The sequence below is a fragment of the Squalius cephalus genome (genome assembly GCF_949319135.1).
Source record: "Squalius cephalus genome assembly, chromosome: 10".
NCBI lineage: Eukaryota > Metazoa > Chordata > Actinopteri > Cypriniformes > Leuciscidae > Squalius > Squalius cephalus.
In genome coordinates, this window is record NC_137131.1 from 27,115,262 (window position 1) to 27,132,383 (window position 17,122).

At 39.4% G+C, this 17,122-nt stretch overlaps 1 protein-coding gene and 1 long non-coding RNA gene across 4 annotated transcripts; both read left to right on the forward strand.

Moving 5' to 3' along the window:
• The first annotated feature begins 2,532 nt into the window (after positions 1-2,532).
• On the forward strand, positions 2,533-3,853 carry LOC307165735. Of its 2 annotated transcripts, XR_013822536.1 has the most exons (4): positions 2,533-2,760; positions 2,995-3,021; positions 3,419-3,529; positions 3,744-3,853. It is a non-coding gene; the product is annotated as an uncharacterized lncRNA (long non-coding RNA). The 2 variants fall into 2 exon arrangements; XR_013822537.1 differs by lacking the exon at positions 2,995-3,021 and having other exon boundaries at positions 2,538-2,760.
• A 5,500-nt stretch (positions 3,854-9,353) lies between these two features.
• LOC307165642 (uncharacterized protein) lies at positions 9,354-17,025 on the forward strand. Of its 2 annotated transcripts, none has more exons than XR_013822510.1 (4): positions 9,354-9,666; positions 12,012-12,105; positions 12,191-12,406; positions 13,726-17,021. XR_013822510.1 is itself a non-coding variant. In XM_079883486.1 (4 exons), the coding sequence occupies exons 1-4, from the start codon at positions 9,474-9,476 to the stop codon at positions 13,768-13,770; spliced, it is 435 nt and encodes a 144-aa protein (XP_079739612.1). In that variant the 5' UTR covers positions 9,364-9,473; the 3' UTR covers positions 13,771-17,025. The 2 variants fall into 2 exon arrangements, 1 of the variants encoding a protein (XP_079739612.1); XM_079883486.1 differs by having other exon boundaries at positions 9,364-9,666; positions 12,191-12,293; positions 13,726-17,025.
• Positions 17,026-17,122: the final 97 nt, after the last annotated feature.

The window sequence follows — 17,122 nt, forward strand, 5'->3', positions numbered from 1 at the left end:
TGGTCTTTTTCAGAACTTATAATGCTTTTTTACAAAACTAAAAACTGTACAACAATTACCCCTTTATCTCAACGGCACGCTGACATGTGAAAGCGGTTTTCTTCTTTGTTTTCTGATGGATCGCAACAAAACTTACACATTACCGCCACCAACTGTGGAGCATAAAACAATAGCTACTACAACACAGGTGATACTAAATAAACCAATCAAAATTCTCTGGAAGTTTGTACAGCCTACTTGCGGCTAAAGCTCCACCCACTTGCTGCTACCCACCCATTTGCAGCTGGCTCCGACCTCCGTTTATACCCTACTCGGTGCTGCTGGTGCTGCCCCTGGCTCCTCCTCTTCTTGGTCACACACTGCTGAACTCGGCCCTGGTGTGTCCTCAGGGATTGGGGCAATGAGGGTGCAATGCCTCTGTCCCAACATCTCATCCATGAAGACAAACCAGGGCCAAGTTTCAGCAGTGGGTTTCCCACTCACACCCTCACTTGTCCCAGGACACGTGCAATCCTAAAGGCAGAGCAAATTAACCATGGCTTGTTAACAACAACAGCACAATACATTTCAGCAAAGATGTGATCTCAACTTTCTTACTTTGTATTTTTAAAATCATATTCATGTTTAATTTAATTTATTTAGTTTTTTTTTTAGTTTTTTTATTGCAGTTTAATAAATTGAGCTGTCTGCTCCTTGCTCCCTGAAACAATTATTAAACTATTAGCACAAGTTTTGCCTCAGACCACCTGACAAATGAAGCCACGCGAAGGAGTTAGGCCGTGTGTCCACCAAAGCGTTTTTACTCGCGGCTGGCGTGTTTTTTCAATTGTTTTCAATGGGAGCGCCGCGTTTTTAAAACGCCATGAGCGTAACGAGGCGCTGAGCGTCTTTTTCACGCTGAAGCGCTGAGCGTTCGGCGTTTTTTACTGGTCGCCGAGAGTTGAAGAATGTTCAACTTTTAGTAAAACGCAGCGCTCATCACTGTCACTTTTTACCCAACCGTCCAATCACAGTGGAGGAGGGGCGGGACTAATACCACACCGACCAACCGCGTCCGCCACATGATTCTGCTTGTACAACGTCAACAGATGACAACAAGCATAATAACGGAACAAAATCAAGAGCCAGAGAAAATACATTACATTGTATTGACATTTTAATATAGAATCAACACAGAAACAAAATATGTGTGAAATGAGATAAGACTTTCGCGGATATTCCGTATCATAACAAGCAAAGTGTCTGAGTAGGGTATAAACCATAGACTGTAAAAAAATATGGACGTAGTGTCCGTGACGTCACCCGTAGGTTTCTGAAGAGCTTTTTTGAAGCCTAAAGTAGCTAGGCGGAGCCGGCCGTCGCCATCTTGGCCTCGCGTCACTCCCGGATAACAGAAAATAGGCAAACAGGCGGGGCGTGAGTGGAGCTGAGGAGCCTGGCCATAGATATGAGCCTGGCTATCTGAAATCACCTAGCTCGACGTGATCGAGTTAGCTGATGATGTAAAGCCAATTAAAAGTTCCTGTTTTTGCCCTTCGAAATATTATAATAGTTAAAATATATGGCCACAAGTGAGACTGTGTATTACTTCGAGAGTGTTTGTGTGTGACAGTGATTTATGTGCATACATGTCAGTCACTCTTTCATGGTCCGTCAGCGCGGCATCGCTCAAGTTCGTGGAGAGCTTATTCAGTCCATTTTAAATTCTGATTTTGGCCGCCTCTCAAATGGGTTAAACCGTTAAACCATAGATATATTGCCTTTGAAGTGCAAGTAAATGCGCTAGAAAATCCGCGCTCATTCATGGATGTGCATTTATTGCACGGACGGAGAAAGCGCCGACGCCTGCATGATTTCATCTGACGGTACATAAGCATATTATAATCCATCTGTTCCGTGAGAGCAGAACGAACGAGCCTTTATTGACGTTTTAAATTTGAAAACCCCAAAAAGCAACGAAATTGTCAGACATCCATTAGTGCATGTTCACAGAGGAAAACAACTGAAATACAGCGCTGGTTGTTCTCTCAAACGATACTCGACGACAACGACTGAATCCAAAGACGTGGGCTTTGTACCCAAGTATTAACTTATGAAATAATCCCGAAAAAAAGCACAAACACTGCAGAGAAGGCAAGTTCAGCAGCAACATTTGCTGAGGTGAAGTGACGGCTAACAGCAGACAAACGGCTAGCATTGACATCAGCGGGAATCCACCTGTCACTCAAGTGGCCACACCCTTAAATTTAAATATTAATCAACTAAACGGATGAGTTATAAAAAAATTCACCCCCCTCACAGTTGTTATGAAGGGCAAAATTAGCTGTATAGACCAAAGCCACAGAGAGAACCAGGCTGTAAACATGTTTTTTTCTGCTGTAAAGTTGGTAATTTTAACATGGGGGAGATACAGATTTGACTCACTTCTGCAGCCAGGCCAAGCGGCCAGTTAATGAATTGCAGTTTAACTCACTTCCGTGTTGGTTTCAAGAGAGAGACGGGGAGCCGCTTGGTATAAACGGAGGTCGGAGCCAGCTGCAAATGGGTGGGTTAGCAGCAAGTGGGTGGAGCTTTAGCCGCAAGTGGGCTGTACAAACTTCCAGAGGATTTTGATTGGTTTATTTAGTATCACCTGTGTTGTAGTAGCTATTGGTTTATGCTCCACAGTTGGTGGCGGTAATGTGTAAGTTTTGTTGCGATCCATCAGAAAACAAAGAAGAAAACCGCTTTCACATGTCAGCGTGCCGTTGAGATGAAGGGGTAAGCTTGTTGTACAGTTTTTAGTTTTGTAAAAAAGCATTATAAGTTCTGAAAAAGACCATTTCATAATGGCGTTTGTACACTGTTTTTAGTCTTGATGTATTAAAAAAAGAATAAGGGTAAAGTGTATCCAAATAAATTTCTGTAGTTTTTTTAGCAGCACACAAATTACAAAATCTGTAACGTGCATGACAAGATCTTTTCTGCATTCCATTTCTACAATTTGCTCTCCAGATTATGGATTGTGAAGACCATAATAAGGTATTGTGGCAGTGTAATTTTTGTACGTTTTAGGAATGCATTGATTTTCAAATTGTAAATGTCTTAAACGTTTTGTAAATGGATTTGATATTTGAATACAACTCCTAACTTAATTGTCCAATGCATGCAATTCTTTTAAAACTTGTTTTCATTGTAGTTATGCTTTTTTCTGCGTAATCCACAATGTAATGTAATGTAATTGAAACATTTGTTTTAATATAATTATTTTATAAAATGTATTAGCCTACTCATAACAATCAGTGAAATAAATGTGAAACGCATGTTATTGTGCTTCTTATGGCTAGAAAGTAAATATTGACATTAAAAAATAAAATGCATAACAAGAACATCATTGATAATGTTAAATGTTATGTTCATATTTTTTTTTTCACCTCAGGTGTTGCATGCTGGAAAAATAAGTCGTCTCACTACAAACAGCTCTTCTGGAGGATGTACTCAATCTCCACTTGTTTGGAGTGTGGGTTTGAGTACAAATGCTGCACACCTGGTACGTTTTGTGTAAATTGGTGATGAATAAACTTAGTCTAAAGGAAAACTAAAAATCTAATTTACTTATGTCATCCCTTGGAGTTTAAAAATCTGGACACCATTCATTTGCATGGCATGGACCTACAGAGCTGAGAAATTATTCTTAATGTTTGTAAATGTTCAATGTCAACTATAAACCCTAGTTCTTATTGTGCTTCTTGTGTATCCACCAGGTTATGCTGGGAAGGGAAAGCGAGGCGAGCTCCATGGCATTTATTCAGAAACCTTCCACCCTGGATTTTGCAGTTTTCACTGCATGCAGATCAGTTCTAATGAGCTGATATAGTGTTACAAATAACAAAAAAGACTAAAAATAATAAAATAAACACTTTTGCAATCAATTCTGAGTGACTTGTACATGATTTTATTCACTGAAAAAAATAATTTATCCACCCTGAGATTTAAATGTAATGTATGTGTAACACGTTCAGAAGAACATTAGTCTGCTATTTAAAAAAATTATGCAGTAAAGATGGATGGTAACTTTGTTTTTGTTTTTTTACATTAGCCAAATGTTTTTCATGTATTTAAACATTCACTTCACTGAGTCCAATTGCATCACATTTTAATGTTAATTTACTTGATACTGTAGAATTGTAGAATATATATCTAATATTCAGAAATATGCTTGAATAAGGCCTACAGCCTGATGAATTTAAAACACCATCACTTTAAGTATGGTAAAAGGTGTAAAGACGTGACTTCATCATTGACAGTGAGTGGTATTGGACACACACAATAATAACAAAGCTGTAAGAAATCCGACCATGATGAGGAATGTAATATTTTATCGTTTATTTTCATTACTGTCGCTACTTCCTGCCATACTCATTCACCGCCGTCCTCGGCAATGACAGCTTGGGGATTTCCGCATAAGCTCCTCCCACTTGCGGCGTAAACTCCTCCTACTTGCACATTTCTGAAATCCCTCCTACTTGCGGCATAAGCTCCTCCCACTTGCGACGTAAGCTCCTCCCACCTGCAGGTCTCCGGGCTGCAGCGATACATAGGCCCTGTCCCAAATGGCGCACTTCATGCGGACTTTCGGTCTCGTGGACTTGAATTGCGCGTGCTCGCTGAGTCTACGAGTCCGTAGGCTGTCCCATTCAGCATTTTACCGCTCTGAAGTGTGCTCAGCAGCGCCCCCTTTGTACCCTTGAAGCGGTCTTCCGCGAAGCCCGCATAGAAGCAGGCTTCACGCACTTTAACAACCCAGGAATCCTTGCGAAAGGCCAATCAGACAACAGATGGGAGGAGATTTCACTCGCGGATAATTGTTGACATGGCTGAGAAGAAAATATTACGGTTTTTATGACCTAAATGTACATTTTACCAGTGGTTACCTACAGTTTATACAAACATTATGGTCATCGACCAGTGGTTGATGTCTCAAACATAATAATAGCGCGTTTAATAATACGATCGCATTATGATTCATTAAATAAATAGAACCGAATGTCAGGGCTTTACTGAGTCATATGTAAACATAGTATGAATATTGAAACCTGTAAATTCATCTGAAACTCATGCACATTTTCATTATGTTTTAAAATTGCAATCTTAGTTCAAATGGAACATTATGTATTATTATGTACAACTGTATACATCATTTAAATAAGCATGATGTATCTATTGTCTAATGCCCAGGTGATATGCACAATATCAAAATATAAAACTGTAAAATTAGGCTGTGTAGTTGACATGGAGATAAGACGTTGGAGCGCAAAAAATGTGATTTCTCCTGTCCAACAACAACCAGGCCTGTAATATTTCTGTCAGTAAGGTTATTTTTCACTCTGATTTCTCTGAAAATAAAAAGCTAGATGATATATTAAACTTTTTCTGTACGATGGGTAAATATCATATTCACAAAGCAAGATACCTTAAATTCAAACCTAGTTGCAAATTTTTTGCTTATGATTTACAGTTATTCTTCACTTCAAAAAATCCCCTCCAATAAAAGAGCTTCGAAAATATCCTGTATTATAGAACAAATTTTATATAAATTGTAAAAATATTTTATTTACTGTTATTATTTACTTTCATTTTCTCTGTATCCCCACATGTTCATGTTCATTGTTTTGTATTATTTCCATTGTAATGCAAAAAAAAAAAAAAAAAAAAAAAAAAAAAAAACAGCCCGTTATTTCCGGCGTGCTGATCGAGTCTGTCCCAAAAATACCTCTCAATGCGCCCTCGTGGACTCGCGCCAAGGGCCCTATAGGTCTGCACTACATGACGTCACCAAAGTGTGGACTCTGAGGAAGTCCACAAGTCCGGAGTGTGCCATTTGGGACAGGGCCTTACATGAGCTGTGTCCCAATGTGAAGTCTGCATCCTCCGAAGGCCGTATTTGAAGGCCGATTGCGTCACAGCGGCGCGACGAAACGTCACAGCGGAGCGACGAAGGATGTCCCAATTCAAAGGCTGCACACTTCGGAGGTCGCATTTGATGGCCGATTGCGTCACCGCGGCGCTATGAAGGCTGTCCCAATTAAATTCTGCATCCTCCGAAGGCCGTATTCGAAGGACGGTTGCGTCATCGCGGCCCGACGAAGGCTAAAGCGACGCCAAATGCGCCCTTCGTTTCCCCGTGAAAGGAAGGATACATAAATGGACACTTTGCGGACTATCCTACCCCATAATTCATCGCGCGGCGGTGACGACAGCATTTTTATAAAAAAAAAAATAAAAAAAATGACGGCCGAGAGTTCGCTGGTGGACGGCAAATTCACATTTAAATGTAAGTATTATGTTTTCATTTACTCAAATAGCTAGTGAAACCACAGTTAAAAGCCACAAGTTTTTCTTTCTTATAAACTTCACCTTAACTCCTTCGCGTGGCTTCATTTGTCAGGTGGTCTGAGGCAAAACTTGTGCTAATAGTTTAATAATTGTTTCAGGGAGCAAGGAGCAGACAGCTCAATTTATTAAACTGCAATTAAAAAAAAAAAAAAAACTAAATAAATTAAATTAAACATGAATATGATTTTAAAAATACAAAGTAAGAAAGTTGAGATCACATCTTTGCTGAAATGTATTGTGCTGTTGTTGTTAACAAGCCATGGTTAATTTGCTCTGCCTTTAGGATTGCACGTGTCCTGGGACAGGTGAGGGTGTGAGTGGGAAACCCACTGCTGAAACTTGGCCCTGGTTTGTCTTCATGGATGAGATGTTGGGACAGAGGCATTGCACCCTCATTGCCTCAATCCCTGAGGACACACCAGGGCCGAGTTCAGCAGTGTGTGACCAAGAAGAGGAGGAGCCAGGGGCAGCAGCAGCAGCACCAGCATCAGCACCAGCACCAGCATCAGCACCAGCACCAGCACCACGATGAAGGCGAGACAGAGAGGACGAGTTTTTGGACTTGATTAGAGAAGACATGGGACTGCAGAGGCGAGGAGAGCACAGGACAGGCTGTTTTCTCTTCTTGAAAGAATGATTGAGAAATATGTATGTGTATATATATATATATATATATATATATATATATAGGCCTATATATATATATTCTTTAACTTTTTTCACTTATATTTTTTAAAAGGAAAAAAAATTCTGCAACTTTAAATGTGTAAATAAAAGAGAATTCATTGCTCTGGACATTGTTTATTTTTGTAATGACAGTCATAATTTCTACATGAAACAAATTCTTCTATAACGTTTTTCCCCGAACTATTTACAACATACGTTAAACATCTCAAAATCAACATAAACATTTAAATTTACAGTACATAAAATAAGAAAAATGATGTAGACTTTTATTCGGCTGAGTGGGAGACCCTGGTGTGCTGCTGGACCGAGATGGGCTCCACAATAGAGACCCTGGTAAGGCCTCCTGCTGGTGGGACATCATCTGGCACAGTCTCCAGAGTGTTTGACTGCATATTTCCACTATCCACTAAGTTGTCTACCAACAGGTTTGCAGGGCTGACTCATGGAATAAATATTGAGATACTTTATTATACTAAAGTGCTTTTAATAACCATACCGCATTGGGGAAAAACTATTAGTCATATATTTCAAACCTTAGTTAAGCAAAATTATCTTGCATACTCTAATTTATTTATTTATTTAGAAAAACAGGGACAGCGTACAATAAACATTAACCTCAAGGGGAGAGATGCATAGTACCAGGTTTTAGCTCAAGAGCTAATTTCCACCCGTAGTCCCTGGGCAGGCTGATGTTATAATAAAATACATAATACATCATACATACATGAATAATGAAATTTACATTGACCAAATAAATAATAAAAGTCTTCATATGCACAACAATCAGATCTTCACACCTTTCATGTACTTTAATGTACTTAAGGTATCAAGAGTAAAAGTAAAGGAATTCTGGAGGAAAAAAACCTTGTCAGGGTTTTTATGATGGTTCTGCTTTTATATTACTGCATATGTTGCATTTTACTTCTGAATATTTTCAAGGTTGATACATTTAAACTATGTACTTTTGTGTAGTTTATTGTAAAACAATGCATCATATTGTAAAATAACAATTTTGAAGAGTTGCTGACCTGTGTGGGAAAATCACTTCGAGTATTAACGAAGTAGTTCCTTACACACCACCACTGTATTTTGAATATTAAAGTAAATGTAGGCCTATTGTCACAATATTAACAAATTGTTGCTAACTACAGCTCCGTCCCATTTCAAAGGGCGCATCTGAAGCGCTCGGATTGTTCTTGTCGCCTAGCAACAGTGACTGACAGCTGCCGATGAAGAGCGGGAGTAACATTCGCACTGGACTTTTTATATTCAACTGAGTTTTATATTCAAATAGGGTTGATGGTCCAAGGTCCATTTATGTGCATAATAAAAAATAATACACTACAAAATCGCATCAAGGTAAATGAACATTTGAATCTTCGGCTAAGCCGAAAGTACATGACCTGAAACATCCTTAATAATACCATGTCCTCCAGTAAAATATAAAACGTAAAAATGACAATAGCCAATTTTGGCTCCATAGCTGTTTACTCAATTATATCAAATGAATTATCAGGATGGCAGCATACTCTCGCACCGTTGCTTGCCGCCTGGAGCGGTAATCGGGAACACCTGGCTGCACAATTAGGAAATCCTACGAAGGCTACACGGTGTGTCGTTCGGAGGACGCATAGGCTGCATCGTTTGAAGTCCGCAGCCTTCGAAGGATGCAGTCTTCACATTGGGACACAGCTATGGTGCCTTCACGTGCTATGGTAATTATGGTAAATACCAAAAGCCGACGTGGAAAATGCACATGAACACCCCCTCATGTGGTATTTTCCACTGGGCAGCTCGTAGAATATTTTGATGCACGAGTTGCCGAGATGAGATAACCTTTGACCTTTTCAAAATGGCGGAGAGCAACGCAAGAGTCGTGAATACTGTTAGCGGATAGTTTTTGTAGCCTATACAATGTTGTGTCATTAACAATTATAATATAATGCGTTAACACTCAATTTTCAACTTCGCCGCAATTTCCTCGATTCATATTTAATCATTTTATGTCGTTTTATTTATTTTTTTATTATTAATTATGTTTTAATAATCAGAATAGCACCACATTTACGTTTTTTTGTTTTGTTTTGTTTTTTTGTAAAGATAAAAAAGATACTCTGCTGACACAGACCTTGCGGGTTCTACATTACGACAACAAAAGCACTTGAACACAACACACTGGTAAATACCAGTTCACAAGTGGAAAATATCTTTTCCAGAGCACATGAAGGCAGCATTAGTCCTTGGCTGAAATTCCGAGGATCCTCGACATTTTACAGCCCACGTGATCAAATAGTTGCGCGCGCATTTTGGCAACGGAAGTGGTGTTGTTTCCCACTGGCTCTAACGTGTTCTCTGGTGTTAGCAACTTTAGCAACTTTTGTAGTTTTTCAAAACGGTTTCCCAGCATCAAAATGTCTGGTTGTTGCGTTTACGGTTGCACTAATCGGTATTCCAACAAGGGGCTTAAGTTTTATAGGATTCCTACAGGATCACGGCCGTTTCAGAAGAACCGGCGGCGCCTGTGGCTGCAGGCGATTAAACGTGTTGATTGGAGCGAGGACATAATAAAAAATGCTCGCGTCTGCAGCGCCCACTTTATATCAGGTAAGTTTATCTATGTACTCTTGAGTTTAATGGAAAGCATGGTTTACATTATTGATTGTCTGTAGCCTACGGTGTAGTTTATCAATGCAACTTAAGTTTGATGACCACATGCAGCTAGTTTCATAAGCTGGTGTTGGATTTGGCTAGTAAACAAACTGTGTGTGTGTGTTATTTGCAGATGAAGCATTATCGGACTCTAGTAACAGGGTTTTTCCTGGGTCAAAATTGGTCTTCGGTGGTGGCTGACCGACATGGTCATCCACACACAGCAAAGAGTCCCCTAGTACCCACATGATCCGCAAGCCCAATATTGACAATAAATGTTAAATTTAAAATAAATACAAAGAAACAGTTTGTGATTTTTTTTCTTATCCTATTTATTCATGAAAAATGATCACTGTCAGGCTATTAAAAGAAAGCGATTACAACTTATTTTATATCTATACCTTGATGTTTGTTTCTTTTGTTCCTCGTTGTTAATATTTAGTTGTTCATTCTTTTTATTTTATTTTTTTTTTGGGGGGGGGGGGGGGGGGCATCATAGGGGTGGGCGATATGCCAAAAATATCATATCACAATTTTTTTTTCAGGAAAATCACGATTCACGATTTTATCACGATTCTTTTTATATTTTGTTTTTACTATTTTGTGACTGAGCATTACAGCCAAACTAATGTCCATATTTTAAAAAACAAAGCGTTAGGTAACAACAAAAAAACAAAATGGCAGACAGGGGCAAAGATAAAAATATTTGTCAATATTTTCTTTGTTATTAAATATTAAGATCAAAGATACACATTACACATACACAACTTAATATACAAATTAAATAAACAGTGCTTTATGTTTTCAGCTACAGTAGGTGTATTTAACAGTAGCATTGAAGAAAGTAATTAAATGAACAAATATGAAAATAAAACAAAACATAGACTTCACTGTATAAATTATGCATTGATACTTATTAAAGCTACTTAAAGTTATCAGTCAATAGTTTTGTTGTTTTATTAACATTAAAGGAATAGTTCTCCTAAAAATTCAAATTGTCATAATTTACTCTCTCAAGTTGTTTTAAACTCGAATAAGTTTGTTTCTTCTGTTAAAAATAGAAGTTATTTGGAAGAATGTGGGTAACCAAACAGTTGATGTACCCCAGTGACTTCCATAGTATATTTTTCTCCTTTGGAAGTCAATGGGGACCAGCTACTGTTTAGCCACATTCTTCAAAATATTAATATTAGAAAAATATTAGAAAATATTCGAAGGAAATTAACACAGGTTTGGAACAAGACAACATTAGAGTGCGTAAATGATGAGATAAGTTTTATTTTTGGGTGAACTATCCCTTTAAGGACAAGCGGCAGCTTGTTTACTGATGCTACTGTCTCTTTAAAAGAGCTGCGCGCGACGCGTCTAACGCATTTGACAAACAGATTTACTCAATTTTCTCAAGTTTGCTTTCACTTTAGACATAACTGACTTTATGTAAACCTTGTGTGTATTTAACAGTATAAGCACACAATAAGACTCGAAAGATAACTTAGTCCAGTATCCAGGCGCTGGTAGACAGGCGTTTAGTGCATGTGAGCTTCACATGCACGCGCTGAGAACAGCGCATCAGCACGCGAATTAAATGTTTAACCGACAGGGCATTAAAGCACATGCAAATTATGAACCTTTGTGAACTGCAGTATCCTGTCCCTCGGCTCAAAGGAGTCATTAGGTCGCGAATCGGACTTTAGCGGACGTGTTGTGTGGGAAATTGGGAATCCTGGCTGTTAGGACATCACGAAAGATTTGTCAACACACACAAAAACACTTCAAACTTTTTTTTTTTTTTTTGCGTTTATTTAAAGTTATGTCAGCTGCATGTGCGGAATGCTTGTCACAAGTTGTAAGAGAAGATAAGGCAAAAAAAAATTGACTGCATTTCACACCCAGCGCTAATTCAGCAAAAATATTCTCCGAATGCACCGCGTGAAACATGGATTCGGTCTTCCGACCTTTAGGATCAGTTGATTTTGATGCGAGGGAGAGAGCAAAGACAGAACTGAAGACGGAGAGTGCGCGCGCGGGGGTGGGGCGCTGTGATCGTTCTCTCCGTCACTCCGTCAGTAGCCTGCTTCACTCACAAAACCCAATTACAGATCAAATAAGGCTTTGGCGGGACAAAAAATAGTTTTGGCGGCCGCCAAAAAATTTTCAATGTAGGAAAAACCCTGAGTAATCCTCGTTTATATTAGTGATTGTCTGTACGATGTAGAATAATATTCAAATGCAGGTAAAGTTTGATAAACTGGCGGTAGATTTGGCTAGTAAACAAACGTGTGTGTGTGTTTTATTTGCAGGTGAGGCGTCATTGGACTCTAGTAGTCCTGATTTTGTGCCTTCTGTGTTTGTGTACACAAAACCGAGCCAGAACCCAGAAGCAAAGTTGGAGAGGTAAGAATATTTAATTTCCCCTCTGTTCTATTTAGTTTGTTTTTCTCTCTTGCATAACTGTACATTTCTGCTGTTTTTATTGTAGGTACCATAGGAAGAGGAGGAGAGATGACAGACCTATAACGGCAGCAAATCTATGTGTTCCTTCTGAAACTCCGAAACAAGAATGCAGCATGGATCATTGTCCAGTAGGGCTGGTCCGAATACCATTTTTTGAGCTTCGAAGCTTCGATAGGAATTAACATCGAATATTCGAAGCTTCGGAGGGAGGGGGCTGAACATATTCTTCTCTCTAATAAAGGCAGGAATCTCTATGCGTCTGTCTGTTTGCATTTAGATTATTTATCTTGCATTTAGAACCGTTCATCCAATCGACTTCACGAGTGCAGTGTCACGTTTGGTGCAATAGACACGCGAGACCTGACACGTTCAGAATTAATAAACTTTTAATACAGAACAGCGCGAGCGGGAAGCGCGCGCGCGCCTCACGCGCAGGGCTCCGAGAACGGACACTGCACTAGTGATACAAAACACAGCCTAATATTTTTCTGAGTAACAAATAACTCTCAAATCAGAAATCAGCAGCACAGTAATTACTGACACAGTAAAGGGTAGGCTAATATATTCTTTCTATTCTATTTCCACAATGTCAAAGCAACGCAGCTTATAGCCTACAAGCTCAGGCATGCACTTCTGCCCATACAAACTCCGCTGTTCTGCGCTCTAAAATAAGAGTATTGTATTTCGCCCAAAAATGCTAAAAAAATAACCGTGTGAGAGCGTGTTTTAGGCTATATCATGTTATAGCCAGATATGACGACGCTTACAGCACGCGTCACCGCAGATCAGCATCTATTCATCAAGCCAACGTGCAAACTATCGCAAATCAAAGTGAAAGTGGGTCGCAGATGCTTTAACACACAATCAACTTCATTAAAAGTAAAGAACCGAAATGATCTTACCAGGGCTGTTGCCGCTCTCTTATTGCGGTCTTTGATTTAGAAATTTTAGCTGACGATCAGTAAAATGCAGCTTATCTGTTGCTAGTGACGTGCACTCCATTACATCTGCCTATAGCGCGGGATTTGAAGTTCGGATTCATATCCGTTTTGCAAAAACACATTTATGTGTTCATATTGATAAATCAGAGAGAACTATCCGATCTGAGAAAACGCATGACAGCCCCATTCAAGCGCGAATGGGAACCGTTTCTAGGGGGATGCCAGGTGTGAAAAAAAAAAAAAATTTAAACGAATATTCGAATGCCAAATTTGAAAATCGAATACCAACCCACCGAACGAATATTCGAATACTCGAATATTCTGGTACAGCCCTATTGTCCAGGTATGAATATATTTCATCTTAACTGATTGATTGTCAGGGTGTGTGTGTGCTCCTGCCAGGCATACTGCTCTAATTGCATATCTGTATATGAGTACACAGGCCCCTGGATGAGTCAAATGCAGACGAAAAATCTCGCCCTGTGATCAATAAAGTATCTTCTCTTCTAGCATGGAAAAGTTTTGAAAAATCATTGCTAAAATGTGTGAGAACCCCCAATTGTGAAATTGTCTGCATTGGTTGCAGCACAAGCTAATTTTTCACTTTTCTTTATTAAAGCTGAAGACGACATCCCAGTTACAAAGAGGGAGTATGATGACCTGAACCGGAGACACAGTCAGCTTCAGGAGGACCATGTACACCTGCGTCAGAAGTTTGAGGCACTACAAGCAGAAAATGTAAAGCTGAAAGAGGAGCTGCAGAAATCTACATTTTCCTACACAACTGTTAAGTGCAACATTGGACAATTGTTTTTTCTCACCGGACTGACCTCCGTGCTCTTTGAGTGGCTAGTTACAAAAATAACAGGCAGCTTAGAAAGAATTATCCAAAAACTTACACTAGAAGACCACCTGTTGGTTATATTGATGAAATTAAGGTTGGGTCTATGTAATACTGACTTGGCATATAGATTTAAAGTATCAAAAACCACGATTTCAAATATTTTGCGGAGCTGGGTCCCTGGTATGGCCTTGGTCCTTAAGCCACTCATTAAATGGCCAAGTAAGGGCGCAATACTTAAAAATATGCCAAAAACATTCAAGCGCAACTTTAAAAACTGCCGGTGCATAATAGACTGCACAGAAATTTTCATAGCTAGACCCAGTAATCTGACTGCTAGGGCCCAGACATGGTCAAATTATAAACACAACAACACAATTAAATGTAACAACAATGACTTATGTTAGGGAATTAATTAGCTCAAATTAGCATTAATGTGACTATGCATATGTTGCTTACATGAATTAAAGAATTCCCAAATAGGGAATTGGTCAAAACCTCGGCTTATATCAGAGGTTACACAATTGCTTGTAGTACTCACTGATATAGACGGGTAGAATATGTTCAATTTGGGGAAATTTTAGATATAAGTTGAAGAATGTTCATTTATTGTACGAACAGTATGTCCAGCACACAAAATGTACAATATCTGAACGGAAATCTCACGTCTTCAACACTGATAGACAATTCCTTTTCTGTGGCCACAAGAAAATAATTATCTTGGTGTTTTAGACCATTTGAGATTTCTTTCAATAGTAAAATTTATCGTAGAGCGTTAAGAGGTAAAAATCTGCACTACTCAGGGACTCAGTATTGAAACAAACAGGCAATCTCAATTCAAATGATTTAACAAAGTTTATTCAAACGAACTACTGGTTACATATACTAGTTTAAATCACACAGGAGTAAATATGCATAAACAAAAACAATATAAGATCGCAATGAGGAATATAGCAAAAATAAACGTAAAAGAGAAGGAAAAGAGAGAGAGATGAGAAAGAAAGAATAAGAGGGGATTTTAAGGATGGCTTTGTGTGTGGGTCCAAGGACAGCGTAGTAAGAAGAGGTGTGTGTGTGTGGGAACACGCCTTTAGCAGCACGTGGTCGTGTGTTTCTGTTTAGGAACACGTGGATATGTGAGCGTGGGTGTGTACGTGCAGATGTGTGTGTGCTAAAAAGGAGTGTGTCAGTGTGAGTGGGAGAATTCAGAGATAGGTAGAACAGTTCAGTCATTTACAACGAAACCCCAATAGACACAGTAATGTTAGACACTTTAAACAGCACTTCAGATTGTAAATTTAAAGTCTACGTTACTCTGGATGAAGCTCGGCCTTTGTGTGTCCGTGCGTCGAGTCGGAGTAGACAAAGCGTCTTGGTCACGTGGTCACCGAAACAGAGGTCACAGCGTCTAGTTGCTATGGCGACTGGAAACGAGCGAAAACTTAGCAAGATGATTTTAGCTTTAAGTTGATTTCGTTGGTTGGTTGAAGGAGACTATCAACTGAAGTAAAGTAGTTTTAAGAAAATAAAACTTGGAAGAAAAATGAAAATAAACGCGAACGAGGCTTCCAAGGATGGAAGAAGGCGTGTCGTCTTTCTCTCTCTCTCTGGCGAAGTGCGCTTTAGAGGAGGAAAACATGATATTTTAAAGGGGCCCAACTCACGCCCTCTCACGTATGTGAGCCAATGTCCTTAACGGCGGGTCGGGTCCACCTCCTGACGTTTCAAGGGTCGATACGCCCCTTCCTACTAAGTATTGGAAGATAAATTCGTTCCTAACATTAATAATACTGGGATTAATAAGAGAATGCATCCTCTGATATTTTGGGTTCAAGATTCCACACCGTTGGGATTTATGGAGCACAATGATACCACGAATGGTAGCTTTATGACATAGTCACCCGCGGATACATGATTTTTCGCGATTATAGTCACATCAAATGGATTACAAATCAATAAAACTATATAGGCATAATATTTGGGATAAGGGGATCATGCATACATCAAGAGAATACATTTTAAACATTTCACAAGATGATTCTGAGTCACACGTGTAGGATCTGTGTGTGTTTCTGTGTGTGTGTGTCACTGAGAGTTCACCACGCTGCTGAACTTTTGCTCTTGGAGGGAGGGGTGAGAGGTTATGTGTGTGCGTTTTTCACAATGATGCACTTAACATGGTTTGGGACATCTGTTCGGATAAAGTCTTGTTGTTCTGAGGTGTAAATCAGTGTGCGAGATGTCCAAAGGTTTTTTTTTTTGGAGATCGCTCTACTGGTCAGCGGATGTTCGTCCGGCCATAAACAAAAGGGTTTCTGTTGATTTAGCAGTAAGTCTGTTCATTTCAGATAGGCCGTCAATGATTTAAGCCATTTGTGAGCGCCATTTGGTCTGCACGTCTTACGCGGCAGAATCTTGAGACAATGGAGGTGTCTGTAAATGAGTATTCCAGTATGTTGATTAGGTCCCAGACTCACGGGGGGGGGGGGGTCTAATCACGGGCTAATCTCAGTAATTTAATCAACACGCCGTCTGATCATGTGCTTTGCGTTACAAAATATTTAATCGGCATCACTCCAGCTGGTGCAATTTCATTTCTATCTCCTGGGTGGGGTGGACGAGTTTCAGACAAGCAGATCACAAAAGAGTCAGGTTTCTTAGAACTTTTGGAGCCTAGGGATGAGGTTTTAGCCGACAGGGGATTTCTTATCAGAGACGAGCTTGCAGCTTATGGTGCAACCCTTCGTATCCCTCATTTCACAAAAGGAAAAAAGCAGCTTTCTGCACAGGAAGTTGACGCATCTAGACAACTTTCTCGTGTGAGAATCCATGTGGAGCGAGTTATTGGTCGGTGGAAAAACTTTAAGATTTTGCAAACAGTTATTCCAGTGTCGCAGGTTAACATGCTAGATGATGTTGTGACTGTATGTGGTGCCCTCACAAACCTCTGTAAGAGTGTTGTTTCCAAATGAGTAACACATTACCATGTATTAGTTTTAACGTGATTTACATTTGTAAAATGTATTTACTGTACATGAAACATAATGCATTATAATAAACCTCCCAACATTGGCTGCCACTGGTGTGTATAATGTATTTCCCCAAGATTATCTCAACAATTCACAGTGCTTTTCAATTTCATTTGTAATTGTTATTAGTAGTTTATTTGCAGTGT

Excerpts from the sequence above, each read along its gene's own strand:
- LOC307165642 (XM_079883486.1), top strand. The coding sequence starts at position 9,474 with ATGTCTGGTTGTTGCGTTTACGGTTGCACTAATCGGTATTCCAACAAG. Across the intron at positions 9,667-12,011 it reads CAGCGCCCACTTTATATCAG|GTGAGGCGTCATTGGACTCT; the intron begins GTAAGTTTATCT and ends TTTTATTTGCAG. Across the intron at positions 12,106-12,190 it reads CCAGAAGCAAAGTTGGAGAG|GTACCATAGGAAGAGGAGGA; the intron begins GTAAGAATATTT and ends TTTTTATTGTAG.